The sequence below is a fragment of the Pygocentrus nattereri genome, chromosome 3 (genome assembly GCF_015220715.1).
Source record: "Pygocentrus nattereri isolate fPygNat1 chromosome 3, fPygNat1.pri, whole genome shotgun sequence".
Lineage (NCBI taxonomy): Eukaryota > Metazoa > Chordata > Actinopteri > Characiformes > Serrasalmidae > Pygocentrus > Pygocentrus nattereri.
The window spans coordinates 11,426,888-11,444,458 of NC_051213.1; the positions used below are offsets into that span (position 1 = coordinate 11,426,888).

Below are 17,571 nucleotides of genomic sequence, written 5' to 3' on the forward strand. Positions count from 1 at the left end.
GATTGGGCTTGCTCCTCCCTACCAGCCCGTACCACATGCTCCCTGATGAGGCCAGCACAAAGCCCGGGTGGTGTCTAAGCTGGAGGAATGAGCAGAAATCAAAGGAAACTCAATGAGTGCGCCTGTAAGGTTGCAAAGTACTTATCCGCTATCCACTTTCATCTAAGCCAGTGTTTTCAAGACCTCAGTGTGACCTCTGCAGAAGAGTTGGTGCTTGCCCTTTTTGGAAGAGGAAGTGCTGAGAGAGAAAAAAACACCAGCAGGTCTACGCCCTGCTTCTTTCCACTTATATATTTTGCATATATTTGCATATATATTTTTGTCTTTGTGCATTTTTCATTCAAATTCTTCTTAAGAGTCTAGAATTGCTACTGTTGGTGCCCATGGTATGGGTGAGTTGAACATCTGTGAAGGCATCATGAAGCACAGAAGAAGTAAACTCTTTTTAGACAAAAATATGCTGCCTTCTAGACAGCGTCTTTTTCAGGGATGTCCTTGCTTATTTCAGCATGACGCCAAGCCACATTCTGCTCCTTACTACAGTATGGCTGCATAATCAGAGTGAGCGCTAGATTGCCTGCCTGCAGTCCAGACTCCATTTGAAAGTGTAGAGCAGTAAGAAGCATTAATTATGACATCAAAGGCCCCATACGGTTGTACAGCTGAAGGGTTGTATAATAGCAGAATGGCAAAAAAAATCTGCTTTCAGAAAAGATCAGTTGGTGTCTTCAGTCGCCAAACGTGCTGTTTAAAAGAAAGGTGATGTAACAGAGGGGTAAACATATTCCTGTCCCAACTGTTTCAAAACATTTTGCAGGCATTGCATTTGGGCCAAGAATATATTTACATCAAATATAGTGTTTTGTACTGTTTCACACTCAATACAAGTTTAACAAAATAATAATCATCTGTTTTAAATAGCATTCCACATACTCTCCAAATGTTTCTGGAACTGAGATTTGTACTTAACAAGAAAAGGAAACCAGTTTGGCTTTGGTGTGGCATAGAAAAATGAAAGGGTTCAGGGTGGAGCATCAACAGTGGAAAGATTGACCACAAGAGAAGAGAGAGATGGAGGATGAGGTGTCTAAGCCTAAGCCCTAAGAACATGACATTCTCATCACTGTATTGCATCTTTTTGATTAAATATTCCCTTTTTCCTTCCATCAAAGAAAAAAACTAGATGGCCTGGCAACCATAGAGACAAAAAATACCCATGATTTGGATACTGGACATGAAACTCACACATCACATGCTCTTGCAGCTTTTGTGGAAAGCAGCATCTAGGAGACTGTGAACAGATGCGTTCATGACACATTGTATTCATACGGTTGCAATTAGGTGCAACAGGAGCTTAAGTAGGCCATCTGCAAGAAATATAATAAGACTGGTTTAGACAAGCATTTGTTTGAAATTTAAGCTTGGATTACAGTGTAATCACAGTTGTAAACTATTGTAAATGTGATTCATTTGTGTTCATTAAGGTGACGTTGGTGAGGGAAAGAAATTAGGCGGAGTGTTGAGATTAACCCGAAACAGCGTTTTAGCCCATAATTTACTTCAACTATTCAACTGAAGATGAATTTGATTCTTGTCATCTCAAAAGTAAAGATGGTATTTATGACCATGGTCAGTTCGTAAATTGGGACTTTATTCGCCAAGTTCAGAACAGAAAAAAATTCATGACGTAATGATAATAAAAAGAAGAAGAAGAAGAAAAAGAAGAATTTTATTTATATAGCACTTTTCATGCCAGTGGCAGCTCAAAGTGCTTTACAGACAGGTGATAAAACAGAGATCATTAGTATTTAATTCTAATCAGAAGAAAATGAAGATTACATTACAAGATAAAGATAAACACCAAGAGACATTCAGTTTTAGTTAAACACTAGTTTAAAGAGATACTTATTTAGGTGCTTCTTAAAAGTGAGCACTGGGCTTGACTGTCTAATAAAAGGTGGAATTGAATTCCACAGTTTGGATGCATAATAACTGAAAGAGGCCTCTGCATGTTTTCTGTATTTTACAGAGGGGGTCTGTAGAAGGCCACTATCTGCAGAGCTTGGATTGCAAGCTGGAACATAAACAGATAGACACTCTGTGATATAAGCAGGTGCTAGGTTGTTTTGAGCTGTAAAGACTAGGAGTAGAACCTTGAAATCTATCCTGAATGATACAGGCAGCCAGGGCAATTCCTTCAAAAAAGGAGTGATGTGAGCTCTTTGTTTTGTTTTTGTTAGGATGCTCGCTGCTGCATTTTGTATGAGTTGTAAGGGATTTGTAGTTTTCTTAGGATGTCTGGTTAAGAAGAGAATTACAGAAGTCAAATCTACTTGTAACAAATGCATGAACAGGTTTCTCTGTATCACTCTGAGATAGAAAAGGCATAACTTTAGCAATATTTCTTAAGTGATTAAAAGCTACTTTAGTGACTGTGTTTACATGTGGGGTAAAACAGAGCTCAGAGTCTAAGATCATAGCCAGGTTTTGTATTTCAGGTTTGGTATATGAAGCTAAAGAACCAAGTTTCTCATAAATAATTTTTCTGTACCAACGATCAGTAATTTAGTTTGTTCATGATTTAATTGTAGAAAATTTTGCAACATCCACTGAGAAATATCTGACACACAGCTGGTTAGTCTGTCTACAGAGTCTTGATCTTCAGAAGGAATAGAAATGTATAGCTGGGTGTTGTCAGCATAGCTATGAAAATGTATACTGTGCTTCCTAATGACATCACCTAGAGGTAGCATGTACAAAGAGAAAAGCAAAGGCCCTAAGACTGAACCTTGGGGGACTCCACAAGAAACAGCAAGTCATTTTTGATGAATGATTTTCAAGTGAAACCATAACCTGTCTATTACTTAAATATGATTTAAACCATTCTAAAACTGCCCGACCCAGCATTCAAGACGCTGGAGTAAAATCTTGTGGTCAATGGTATCAGAGTCTGCATTAAGATCTAATAAAACTTAAATAGAAGGATTTTGTGCATCAGCACTGAGCCTGAGATCATTCATAACGCGAATCAATGCTGTCTCTGTACTATGATTGGAACAAAAACCTGACAAACTTCTCATATAAATTGTTTGATATTAGATACGTCTTTAGCTGTTTGAAAACCACTTTTTCTAAGACTTTACTTATAAAAGCTAGGTTTGAAATTGGTCTGAAATTATTTAGTATGGAAGGATCCGTGCTAGTCTTTTAAAAATTCTTGTTGGCAGAGAACAATTAACAATAGTTAAAACATCGTTGTGCACGCTATCAAAAACCATCTTAAGGAATGAAGTAGGAACAGGGTCAAGATCACACATGGATGAACTTAGTTTGTTTAAAATAGTTGTGAGCTCCTCATAGTTGATAACAGAAAAAGATGTCATTACTAATCTAGCTGGCTTATCAGGAACATTATAGGAGCTTGTTTGAGTCTGCTGAGCTACAGCCTGTTGTATCGGGCCTTTTATTTTGGTAATGAATTGCACATTATTAAACACACTAGCAGACAAGTTAGGGTTAATTAGTTGGTCTATGGTGGAAAAAAGAATTTTGGTATTATTTTTGTGTCTATTGATTACAGTGGAGAGATATGACTGTCTGGATATTTTCATAGCATTATTGTAGACTGAGATCTGCTCTTTCAGAATATTTTAATGTACCTGCAGTTTAGTTTTCTTCCATAAGTGCTCTGATTTACAACAATTTCTCTTAAGTTAGCGTATTTCCGCATTCGTCCATGGATTTTTAAGAGTGCGCAAGCTTTTCTTCCCTTTTATTGGGGCGAGAAGGTTAAGGCTTTCCCGTAATCTAGCACTTAGATTGGAGACTAGATCATTACAGGATGGGGTTGTCTGTGTATTCACTGAACTATCATAAACAGTATCAGAATTTGGGGCAGTCGTGGGCTGGAGGTTAGGGAACCTGTCCTGTGACTCGAAGGTTGCCGGTTCGATCCCCAGGGCCGACAGTCCATGACTGAGGTGTCCTTGAGCAAGACACCTAACCCCCCAACTGCTCCCCGGGTGCCATGGATAGGGCTGCCCACCGCTCCGGGCAAGTGTGCTCACTGCCCCCTAGTGTGTGTGTTCACTAGTGTGTATGTGTTTCACTTCACGTATGGGTTAAATGCGGAGGTGGAATTTCCCCGGTTGTGGGATCAAAAAAGTATCACTTAACTTAAACTTCTCAACTACGTCTGAGTCAGTGTAGCGTTGTTTAAAGTAACTTTCAGGTACTTTCTTCTTTACTTCTAATTTCTTTACTTCTTCTTTACTTCTAAATTGATTTGTAAGAAAAACAAAAGTGATCTGATGTGAAAACATCTGAGATTTGAGACAACTTTGTGTTTAAACCTTTAGTGATGACCAGATCCAGGATGTGGCCTAGCTTGTGGGTAGAGCTGCCCATGTGCTGCTTAAAATCGAATGTCTCTAGAAGTCTAATCAATTCTAATGAATCACTACCTGAAGGACTGTAAGTTAAAGTCCCCCAACAGAAGGAACTTATCCTAGTTTGTGGACGCTACTAATAATAATTCCACAATTTGTGACATAAATTTACTATTTTGCTTTGGAAGTCTGAATATTACAATTATTACCACAGGTGTATCATTAAAAAGGTTAATTGCAACATGCTTAAAAGATATGAATTCACCAATAGAGGTACGTTTGCAGATAGGCACTATTATAAATGCCAGCCACGCCCCCTCCTCGTCTGCCCTGTCTTTCTTGTATGGATAAATATGTACTTTTCAGGAGCAGCTTCAAGTAGAGTTGCTGTGCCATCATCACTAAGCTGTGTTATTGACAGGAACATAAAATCTAGCTTATGGTCCTTAATAACATCTTGAATCAGCAGCGTTTTGTTATTGAATGACCTCACATTGAGTAGACCAAGGTTTAATTTTCTCCTAGTTACTGGTGGGGGGTACTGGTCTTTTTAATGTCTGTGCAAATGAAATTATCAGGGTTTTGACCGCACTTTTTTATTTTAATTACACAGGGTTTGATGACTCTAATAATGTTTTTGGAGCAAAATCTCCCTACACAACTAGCTTAAGACAGCAGAAACAGAGAGGAATGGTAGCAATTAAGGGGACATTACTATATCATTAAAAGCACTTACCTGTCTGCTGATGCTACTACTTACCTCTCCATTGTTTACTACAGTTAAGTCCAGTCAGACCTGGTCTAGTACTTTCTTGATATTCCCATATAAGATAACAGACACATGGTGACTCGGGTGTAGTCAGTCACTGCAGTAAAATGCTGGTCGCTCCCAGAAAGCACTCTAGTTGCTCACGTAGCCGACGATGTTGTTCTTACACCAGCCTTGGACCCAGCAGTCCAGTGCCTAGAGCCTGCTGAACACCTTGCTTCCTTTCCGGGAGGTGGGCAGCGGCCGCGAGATGATGACCTTGGCCTTGGTTCTCTTCTTAACGGTGTCTAGAGGTAATCTGAAATGCTTCTTGAGGGCTTCCCTCTGATGGGATGAGATGCTGCGTGAATTACTATGGTGCCAACATCCCCGTGTTTGCTCAGAGCTGCAGGAAACCACTTGGAAATATATAAGAAAATAACAGAATTAAGGAATTAAGGAAGAATTACTTCCAGAGCAAGTCACTTTATGATGTCTCACTATTGAATCTCCAATTATAATAACAGTCTCCTGACTCTCTGTCCGAGGCACTGAAAGAGGTGACGAGCTTTGAACCGAGGGCTTTGAACCGGTCACTGGAGGTGAAACTCAGCGGGGAGGAATTGGTGAAAACCTTCTCTTTCCCCGGCCACGCTGGCATTCCCAGCCTTGCTTCGGCGTGGGCATGAAGACGGGCAGTCCTGGTGTTAAACGTGGTAGTCGCGCTCCATCCGATGGAGCAGAAGTTGCCGTTGGGCTTGGTCTTGAAGCAGCCGTGGCGGCCGCCAATTGGTCAGCGTCCAAACAGAGAAATAAGAGTTAGTTAAAACTGAAAACAAAAAACAAGATTGTAAGGGCAACGCAACACAACACAAAATAAATATTTAGATAAAGCAGGTAACCAGAAGGATTAATAGCAAGATAAAAGAGCAAAAAATAGCTATCAGTAAATGAGCAAACCCAAACGTGCAAAACATGTGACCTCAACCATTTTTTAAATAAAATACGAACCGTTAAAAAAACACCTTTTAAAAGACCTTTCCTTTCATTTTTACCAATTTATCACCTTTTACATTTTCACATTACACTCCTTTGCTGCTTTGACTCAGTGAATAAAAACTATATAATATGTATAATATGTCTGTGTTGCATTAGACTTTCATTACTATAACTTATAGTTTTAAAACTGCTCTTAAATCGACTAAGCACAATGCAATCTAGTACAGTCTGTGTTTAACTTCACCCTTCACGAAAAACGGTCATTATTTTATGGACCAGTACTTAAACTCCTGATCAAAATCAGTGAAATGAATAGGAGCTACTGTGTGTCTGCTGATGGCATGCTGCATACTGCCAACAGAATTTTTTCAGTGATCAAACCTCAAGTTACTATCATTTACATCTTATATATATATATATAAACAAAACCTGCTAAGTTCACAGGAGAAGGAAAAAACATACGTTACTTTCAGTGTAAGTCAGTAGAACCAGACGTTTTTACAAGTAATTTTTGACCATTTCTTTGTTCCGTCCTTCATGAAATTTACACACAGTATAAACAGCAGCATGCATTTTCAAATTGTGTCAAAAACTGAAAATCCACAAAAATGGAGATACAAAGTTTTTTTTTTTGACAACAGCGATATTTTATATATATATATATATATATATATATATATATATATCCAATGACTTGCATTAAAGTATGAATTTTCCTTCTGCTGTAAAGTTACCATTTTGGAGATACGACAACAGTGATATATTCAAAAGTGTAGAAGTGTATATGTCCAGATCCAGATCCAAGGCCATCTGCTCTTCCAAAGTTTTTTTCTTTTTTCTGAAATGACGAAAATTAATAGAGAGTTTGTCCCCCCTTGGCTGCAGTAACGGTCTTTACTCTTCTGGGAAGACTAGACGTTGGAATATTGTTGTGAGAATTTGATAGTGTGTATGATGACAGGTTGCTGTTTCCTGCTTCAACCTGCCTTCAGGCCACACTCTTCACTTTTGCCTGTACCACAATGATTAAGATTAATGATGGGATAAAAAGTTCCACAGCATGTTTCATTGTTTTACCACTAAATACTCGTTCTGTTCTCCTTCTGTGGAAGTTGAGGTTTTCCCTAGAAGACGCCACACGTTTCACAAGACATAATCATATGCTAGATTAGAGTAGTTAAATGCTGTCTGCTGTTGGATGGAACTATCCATTGTGTTTAATCAAGAGCTGTTACACACTGTTTGCTTAGGTACATGTCAAAATTCCACTGGATTCAAAAGAATATGCCCATTGTTTTGGGATTGCTGTATGTTACTGCTGAGTATTTTACATTAGAAAGTAAGAAGCACAATGCCACAATGTGGATCCCCTCAACTTTTTCTGAATTTATGACTCAGTTATTCATTTGGGATTAATTTCCAACTCACAGCATGGATTTTAGCCCTGGCGAGTGAATGGTCACACAGAGCAGTGCTCCACTGTGTTCTCTCTTTTACTTCTTGTTCCAGACTTTCCACACCACATCCTTCATGTTAGAATTCATACTTTTGATCTGAAGTTTGTTTTCTAGACCTCTTTCACTCATGAGTCACACGGTCATCTGGGTTCCATTATCCTGTCACATTTACAGTACTTTCAGTGTTGGATGCATGTGCACCCTCCCAGATGCCACTGTGTGTTTGTTGGTATTCATGGCTTTCCATATAACAGATTCCTCAGAAACATTCTGTAGATTATATAATGCCACTTAGGATAAGGGTTAAAGATTTAATCATGGAACTGCCTTTGTCTGTGCATTCAATGAAATGCCACTGAATCATACAGTCTGAGAAGTACCATGAATTACTGAAATCCATGTCTCTCTGCTGACAGAAATGGACCTAATGGCTTCTTATAATAGTTCCAGCCTCTGTTATATATGTGAGCGTTCTAATGCATTTGACTTGGTCTTGGTGCCCAAGCACTGAATTAGCTGCCCCAAAAAAATAGAAAAAAACATGTAATAAATTTTGATGCACCAAAAAGACCACATGTATGAAGTTTAAATTAAAGCCATCGATCAATGTGGAGGTCCTATTAATGTCCCCAGCCCTCTTCTTCCACCTACACAGCTACACAAAGCTTGCCAGCTACTGTGCCTTCGTATGGAAAAGGGAACGGCAGTCAGGACAGATCTTGCAGGATGGAAGGCGGCCTCAAAGGCAGCCATTAAAGAGTGCAAGAAACACAAATAAACATGGCTTTTACTGCACTGCACACTGAGGCCCTGAGTGCAATCTGGTTTTTAAGCTGTTCGGCAGACACATATGGCCGTGCTGTGGCTGTGCCAGTCACTCGCTGGCATTCAGGCTTTTATTGCTCTCCAGAACAAGAGGTTAACACACAGTCACAGGCTCCGGGCTGTAGTTTTGCTATCCACATGTCTCACTGAAGTTTTATTCAGTCTGACTTTGTGGTCATAGTGATTATGCTTGATTGTTTAATGCTGTTCACCAGAAAGTCGGAAGCTCCTGGCACATTTAATATTAGCCTATGATTATGTTTGATTTATTAGGACCTTATCTCATTCCTTCTTACTGTATTGCTTAATTAAGCCACATCTTTTGGTGTTTATTTGTGATTGCAGAAACACTTTAGACACCTTTTGAATTGTCCCCTTAAAGCGTTTCCAAATGTCTCACAGTATTAATACCGTACTCTAAGCAGACAGAGTGTGCTGAGGCTTTGTCTTCAGCAGTTAGTGAAGGGTTCTCCCTGTAAATGAACACTCTTAAACATGAGGGATCTTTTACATCTTTCCAGACGTTTATCTCTTCATTAAGAAACGTTTTTGAACCCCACTACTTTGCCCTTTATTTAAGCTTTGTGTCTTTCTTTCTTTCAGTCTGTCGTTTCAGATGTCTTCTAAAAACAGACATAAAGTAATGAGATTCCACAAATGCAGCCTCTCCTCCTCCCCATTCCAAATCATGGACACCTGAGGCAAATCCAAGCCTTTCACCTGGTGCGGGTCAGCATGCTCTCCCTTCTGACGAATAATTTATAAAGGAAGAGATATCACTCACCCAGTCCTTACGTCCAGAAGAAGAGAGAAAGAAAGAAGCAAAGCGTCATAGCCTTTTCTTACGTGAAGTGATTGCTATGGACACGCTGTTGATCTGCCTTTGGGAGCACTTTCCACCATTTATCTTCAACCCAGACACACACTTCTGTCTGTTGAATTAATAATTTCTGTCTTTAATCAATGTCTGAGGCTGCTTCTGTGCAAACCCTTTCTCTCCATTGCCAGTTTTTTTTATCTGTTTTAATAACAAGTGATGATCAGTGTGTCAGTGATTTTATTTTTTTTCCCTTCTGCAAGATTTATAGCCACAGTTCTGTTCAGTAATTACCAAATGTGCAAAGCATTTCTAATAAATGCACTGCTTTTGAGACACAGTGACCTTGTCTGACTTGTCAAACATTACCTTCATGTTGTTTATGAACAGACACACAGTCAGAAGTGTGTAAGTGTTGTAGCATATGGTCGATAAAGCCTTGTTGAAAGCCTGAGAGGCTTTTGGCATGGTTCTTGTGTTGGTTAGACGGCCTCTGATGGTCAGTCTGAGGCTCGATCCCTCTTCAGCATTGAGCTTTGGAGACTCCTCTGTTTTTCTTTCCTGAAAAACACAGAGCCAGTGGGTCTTTCACTGGGCTCTCCTGTTGCAGAAGACGCATTGTTATGTCTGACCTGTTCTCTCGTGTTTGCTATCTGGGTCTGTCCTCTCTCACCCCATATTTCTCCATCATCTTTATGTTCATTTCTTTCTCTCGCTCATGTCTGACAACATCTAAATTCCCTTACTTTTTTCCCTCAAGAGTACTCAAGCTCTACTCTCAAGCTCTATTACACGGGCAGTAGAGATCGTTCATTTAAAAAATCTTTTTAAGTCTAGGCCTGGGGTCAGTCTGGGCAAAACCAACCCCAATTTCTACCCATTTTCTTGCTCCAGTTCATATTATGAGTATTTGTTTTTCTTTTAATTATTTAATGCTAGTGTTTTGTTGTTGTTGTTGTTGTTGTTGTTGTTGTTGTTATTGTATATGTTTCTTCTGTAAAATAACCAGTTTGAGAGAAATGTGATGTACAAGACTGTGCAAAAGTCAAAGATTTTTCAGTCCATCCTTTCACTTTGAGAAGACAACTGAATGATAGGAGTCCACAAACATGTGTAGCTGTCAAGAATCTGTTATTGAAAAATGGAAAAAAATGACAAAAAGAAGAAATTTAGCAAATCAAATAAAGAAGCTGCTGGTGTTCTCAGAACAATGGACTGACCTCCCAGAGTCCAAACCTCAGCATCACTGAATGTGTTTTGGGATTTCTTGGATAGTGAGAAGTATGAAATGCAACCAGTTTCCAAAAGGCCATTACATACCAAACGTGGCAAGTATGAACAAACAAAAAAAAAAAAAGTGGAATATTCCCATGTGAGGTTTCTACATTATAACACACAGGACGTAACACTTTTTAATGCCAAGCTTTGCCACACTGTGAAATAAAACGATAGATAGATAGAAAAAGATAGAACATCTGTCAAATAGTCCTTTGCTTTTCATCCAACGGGCCAACTGTGGCATTGTGCAGGCTGCTTTCCATTTTGGAAGCAGAAAAGGAAAACATGGAGTTTCTCCCTCTCATTCAGCAACTTAAACATTATAAACTCTTTCTTATGCAACTCAGAGCTCCATAACTCAGTTTGGAGATGCATCTATCCACACGAGATGATGCACAAAACAATAAGACATCCTTTGCTCCTCACAGAATGGGCAAACAATCACACTGAGCAGGCTTCACACCATTTTGTAAAAGGAAAGTGGAGTAAAGAACTTCATTGCTTCATTCGTAAGCTGAAACTTTTAGTTTAAGCCCCAAGACACTTAAGGAGATGCAAGTTCTAATTGCGGGTGCACAGCCTCTTGGTTTCATCATCTTGGTTTTCACCATGTCAACACTTTACTGTCCTCTGAATAAATTGCCCCAAAAAAATAACTTTTAGCATGTAAAGGCCTTAGCATCGGACCTAGGAAGTGTGGAAAAATATCTCGGAACATATACAATTTGTACATCGTTTACTGAAGAAAATAGATGGCAAGTGGGCAGTCACCGATGGTTTTCTGGCCTGGAGCCCAATGGACTGGTCAAGCATAATTATTCTAGTAGTCCAAAGCCTCATGCATTTCAAAACTTCATGTATGTTGACTCTGTAACTCTTGTTTATCTCCACTTGGCCTCTGTGACTTTGATTATCATAAATGTTTATGTACATGCGTATATGAAGTAAATAAATAAGTGAGAGGGAAAGCAAAAGATAGGAGTGTTGTTATATCCTGGTCAAAAACAGCATTGCCCATTTCCCATGGTCCCATGAGTCCACTCGTCAGGATAGCTCCTAGCGATGCTCTTCATGTGTCACACAACCATACAGCCTTCCCTTTACACACTGAAGTGACATGCTCTCTGTGCCATGTTCTGGAACTATGTTTTACTTGAGTCAGGATAAACATGGAGTCACAGGGTGGATAAAAGAGAGAGAGAGAGAAGGAGAGAGAGGTCTTCATGTCTTGTTACGTAACTGTCTGGCTTCAACTCACTGACATGTGCATGTATAGTGCTAATGGCACTAATGCTTTCTGACAGACTAGATAGAGAAGACTTGGAATCTTCTGGGAGCAGTAAGGGCCTTTGAAGGGCAAAAAAGGGGAAAAAACCTTTCTTAAGTTGATGTGATTTGATCTTATTTCTCCTGGTTCTCATCCACTTGTGTTTCTGAATTGTCACAACAGTTTAACACTCTTAGAAGTCCAAGTTTATTATAGTTGTTTTGTTATACTATTTAAACATAATTGTAGAATTTTCTTACCTAGCCACACAATGAATTGCACTCTGATTTGATTTACATTCTACATAGGGAGTTTGGAGTCTGCACTCCTGGAATAGTTCTTGATTCTTGATTTTTGTTGTCAAGAAATTAAATTATTTTTTTTATCTACAAAACAAGACTATGCAAAACGCTAACTTAAGTCAGCTGAATTATCTAGTACATTCTCTGCTACTTAGAAAAACAAATTTGAAATGGATTAAAAACGTACTTTTGACAAAATTTCATTGCTGAGCAACAAATGAGAAGTATGGAGGTATAAAAAAAGGTTAATGACGTTGCGTTCAATTGCAAATGTTTTGCATTCCCTCTCAAACAAAATGTTCCCTCACAAATATTTTGCATTGATGCAACGGTTTGCAGTTGCTTGCAAAAGCTGTGCTTTGCATAAGCTCAGACATGAAGCAGCTCATTGAATTTTACGTTGATTTTGGATTGAAATATAATGACAGTGTCGCTTCCCAAAATCAAACATGACTCAAACTGAAACTGAGGTCGAATGTCCTCATATAGTGAAAGCTACATTTACAGAAACTGCAGAGAACAACTGCTGAATAAACTCAGCGCAGACTGGCGAAACTGGGAAAGCAGCTTTTAACACTAACTATGCTAAAAACAAAGCTCTAATATAGGTGATGTGGTTGGGCACATCTGGTCCTACGTTTGCTTGCTGTCTGAGCATATATTTTGCGAGGGAATGCAATGGATGCATAACCATGGCCGCTTAGGGGCTCCATAGAGAAGTAATGTAAAACTGTTGTAACTTCTAGGGCTTAAAGGGTGACTATACTGCAGTGTTTGTTTTTGTGAGCCAGGTTAATGGTGCAAGTGCTCCAAATGAAGATGTTCCTCACTTACATTGCTGGAGATCTTTGAATTTAGATCTTTGAGTTTAGTGGTTTCTCTGTTCCTTCACACTTGAAGCTAAAGCTCATGGAGTACTTGATAATTAGCTGTTGGTGTTGTAAACAATTTTCCTCCCTCCAAGACTGGGAGGGAAAACTAGTCTAGGAAAAAAAAACATTGTAATGTCTTACTCTTCCAATTTCACACGGCAAGGAAATGTATTGCTTGCGTCAGCTAAAGTTCTATAAAAAGCTTGTTTCACAAGGTCAGAGTGACTTGAAGAAGCACAAGTGCTTTTTAAGGACTTATGATACAGAATGTTACCCATCATTAGCTCTGGTGTTAAAAAAAAAAAAGCTGTTGTCATGTCATTTTGACCCTGTTTTCTTTGGCTAGAATCAGAGCGGGACTTAAGATAGAGAGGTTATGTAGCATTTGTGAAAATGTGTTTTATACTTTTTGAATGATTTGAAATATTGAAAGAGTAGTGTAACATTTTTTCCCCCCCATTCATTTCCATTAGCTCTTTACTCGTTTGCTTCGTCTGTCCTCAGGTTGCTCACAATGGTCTCATTTTGAAGATGGACCACCCGACATCAGGAAGGATCACAGTGCCAGGTTTGTGAAGACTATATAATTGTTAACAGCATCATATATGTCTGCTCATTTTAAACCCAGTTCTTTTTGCCCCCCTTTGGACAGTTGAAGTAAATAACTGGGGGTACAGTGTGTTCTGTTGGTCATTTAGCTTTGGAATGCTGAAATCCCTTCAACCTCTTTAGAAGTTGTTCTCCTAGCTCCCTATACAACCTCCCAATCACCCATGAACTTCTTGCTTCAAAGGGTTGTTGTCATCCTTTGTTTTGTTCCATCGAATGTGTGATGTATTATCTCGTTCTGTCTTTCATGTCCAGAACAATAGAATATTATTTTATTTTTCTGTGAAAGTGAACCAGTTTCCCTATTAGCGAGGAAGTTGACCCCAGGATTTCTTGATTTTGGCAGTCCCAGTGAGACAGTTATGTGAGCAAACCCTTTTCATTCCAAACATTCACATATGCAAAAGAAGCATTTATTGGTCTGTGGTTTTTTTTCTACCATCTATGTCTCTAACAACTGTCTTCTGACTTTGCAAAGAATGCTGAATATTTTTCTAAGACATACTGTGCAGAAAATGTACTTCTTGACTTCATCTTGACAGCGGTTGATAGTGGTTATAGATACATGTTTAGCAGATGGATAAATTGTCCATGTCTTTGGCTCAGAGTCTGGGTTGGAAGGTGTGAATTTGACCCAGCGACACAAATGGATGTCATAGCAGGCAGAAAACAAAGGAAAGATAAATATGTCCTACTTCTTTGGGTTGGAAATATACACTCTTAAAAAGGGTTCTGTAGTAAAGTTATATATAGAACCATGAACGCTTGAAGAACCCTTTTCACAATTGAAGGATTCTTTGCATTGTGAAAGCGTTGTTTAGGTTGAAGGAGAATGTATTGTAGATGATCCTATATAGAATCTTTTTGAAAAGGGTTCTATATACCTTTTTGGTGCTATGTAGTACCCTTTCCAAGAAGATTTTATATAGAACCATCAACAGCAGGGGTTGTCAACCTTTTCTACCCCAAGGCCCACCTGTCTATAACTACACTGAATAGCAGCCCACAGGAAAACTAAAACTTTTTAAAAGTTTTAAAAAAAACTTTTTAAACAAATGCTGACACTGAAAACTTGAAAATTAGGCCCTGAAAAAGATCAGATCAGCTATTTTGGTTGGCCCTAGGTTTGCAGAATTTTCAGGCATGTTAAAAAAAACATAAAACACATTTAAAATAATAAATAAATAAAAATAACATGGTTGTAGTGATGTTAAAAAGAGGAAAAATAATAAAAAAAGAATAGAAATGTACAAGGTAGATGTGGACTGTGATTTGGAGCTGCAGTCCATCACAATTTAACTGAACATACTCAACTGGCTTCTCAAAAGAGTAATTGTTTGGTATCAAGATGTCTCTAGTTTTGAGAGTTTTTATGATTCCTTTAAAACCGCACACCATTCACTGGTCTTCGTAAGGCATCATAAACATGGCTATACATTTTTATAAAAATGCATTGCATATTATAGTCATGCTTATTATGCATTATGAATGTGTTTACAGATGCTTACAAATGTGACATTCATAGAAAGTGTTACCAGAGCCCTTTAATCATGCAGCTCTGAGTGTTAATAATTCTGTATAGAATTTTTTTTTTTTTTTAATAATAACTAAAAAACCCTAAAAGAACCATCTTTTTAAGTATTGTACTGTCCCTGAACTTTATCTTATGGCCGCAAAGTCATCCAGTTTCAACCATTTCGTGAGGAATCAATTTGTTGAGTGTTCCAGCGTAAGGCTTTCATGCTTCATGTCTTCAGACAGGTGGCTTTACGACAGCACAGATTGAGTGGAAGTTTTGTACCCTGCAAACACACAAACATGGACTACTTATAGAGATGCCATGGGCTGAACTGTGCTAATGGTCTGTGTGACTAAACAGCAAACATTGACAGGAAAAAGCTTTAATTGTTTGCCATGGCTAGTGGCTTCATTCCTTAAAAAACACTTTTCCTTGCTTCCAGAGCTCCATGGAAGCATTTACTTCTGGAGTTGGGCTTCATTCCTTGCTTTCTCTGACTCTTTGCCCTTTTCTATACCAAAATAGCCTTTAGAGTTGTTTAATGAAGAGCGGTCCAGCGGATTCCAAATGGTTCCAGAACTGTGAGGTAAATGCATTGTGCGTCAACAGGTCTCTAGAGTGATATCCTGAACAATCAATCAGGCTCTTTGATGGCTCTGATTCTGCTGTTTACCATTTCGTAAATTTGCACATTGTTGCTGCTATCCAGGCTGAATCCAGAGTGATTGTGAAGAATGGCCCACAAAGCAGGGGGCAAAAACCACAACAAACACTTTTTTCCATCCCAGAGGTGCTGACCCATCAACTCCCCAATGTATACATCACACTCCAGTACCTACCCAGAGCCTCTAATCTTCCATAGCCATTTGTATAGGAGCAAACAGCTAATCAGGCCTCCTTTCCCCATTCAAGTGCAGCAGAAGTTCAGGCCTGTTGCACATGTGGGCAGTGTGTTGTTTTTCAAGCATACTACAGAAAGGACCCAAAAAAGCTTGCCTCTCTTCACTTGAAAGCTTGCCCAAAGTAATTGGTTTGCTGGTTTTTTTTTTTTTTCTTGTCAGTTTTTGTCTCATGAGCAAGACAAGTCTGAATTGCATTCATTCTTTCTCAGCAAAAAACGTGCAGTCCCAAAGAACACCTTCATTGTGTTTTTTAGAAGGCAGAACCAAGGAATGAAATCCCAACAAAAGCAACAAAAGAGCAAAATTGGCCATTAGCTGCCTGAGAGAATGCACTTGTTAACATTATGTAATGAGTGTCAGGGTGCAGACTCTGTGGATTAATAAGAGCAAAACTGTTCGTCCAGGACAATCTGACAGCTAAATATCAGATTACATAATCATTTGGACTGTTGTACCAGTTTTCCAAAAGCGGAATCACTAATTACATTAGAATGGACATAATAATAGAGCCAGATAAACTATTGTTGGATCTCTAACATAGAAAGAAACACTGAGGATACCTGTTAAGCACACTGCAGATTTCTTTCTTTCTTGTCTGTCTGCGGTAGGGAAATGTCACGAAAAAGCACGGCCTCGGAAGATGTTTTTGTGCCGTTGATTGCGAGAAGCTTCCTCATTAGTGAGCATGCAGAACAGTTTATTGTGAGGCATTTCCCAAAATAAACCCCTTTATTTTAACTAAAGGGCCTTGGCAGAGCCACCTTGTTAGCTGGGTTTGCGGCTCCCTATGAAGTCTACTGCAGCTAAGGTGAGGGTGCCATGACCACACTGGGTTTGATGTTTAGTGTTTGTGCACCATTACATTTTTACAACAGTTACGTGATGCAGTTTAACAGTGGGTTTGATTTTTAACGGTGGCTTGCCTCAAATTTCTTTATACCCTGAATGTTCTTGATGGTTTGTTTTTGTTTGGTTTTTTTTTTTTATTATTTTCTTGCTAAATTTACCAAAACAGATGCCGATTAATTGCCTGCAGTTCCAGACATTTGGATATTTTACACCATGGGTAGGGGTGGAGCAGGACAGGTTTTCAGACTAGACAAGCTCACCTCAACTTGTAACTGTATTTTCTCTGCTAACTTCTGGCCCTGTCTCGTCAGCATCACGGACTCTCTTCCGTAACTGCACTAACAAACAAGAACAACAATACAAACAGAAAATGAAGAATTAAAAAAAAAACTGTTGGGTGCATGAACTGTACTGGCATGCAAGAAAGGCAGCATATTAGGTTACATAAATGCCCAGTTACTTAAAGTATAACTGAACTGAACTCACACACGCACAAGAACACAAACAAAAGGTATTGCCTTTTTCAATAAATAAATAAATAATCCAATCACTTTTCTGAAATAAGATGACTTATTAAGTTGTCTTGAAAAAGCCAACTTACTGTTCTTTGCAATCTTCTTCTTATTATTATTCTATGCTCCAAAAACTAAATGCAACTTATCCTACAGTTTTCGAGCTAGAGGCATGAAAGTTTGCGGGATCGTAGGACCCGTACCCGATTAGGTTGCTTGTGGATTAC

General features: G+C 38.8%; 1 protein-coding gene across 5 annotated transcripts in view; it reads left to right on the forward strand.

The window, feature by feature from the left end:
* sugct (succinyl-CoA:glutarate-CoA transferase) overlaps positions 1 to 17,571 on the forward strand; it is a 104,641-nt gene that overhangs the window by 64,562 nt on the left and 22,508 nt on the right. For 2 of the 5 annotated variants that reach the window (XM_017704786.2, XM_017704778.2), the window contains exon 13: positions 13,458 to 13,521. The exons of 1 other annotated variant lie outside the window; for it this stretch is intronic. In XM_017704786.2, coding sequence (XP_017560275.2) covers positions 13,458 to 13,521 — 64 coding nt within the window. Of the gene's footprint in view, positions 1 to 9,020; positions 9,594 to 13,457; positions 13,522 to 17,571 lie in introns of those variants that run through there. 2 more of the 5 variants (XR_005130106.1, XM_017704824.2) reach the window with 2 other exon arrangements.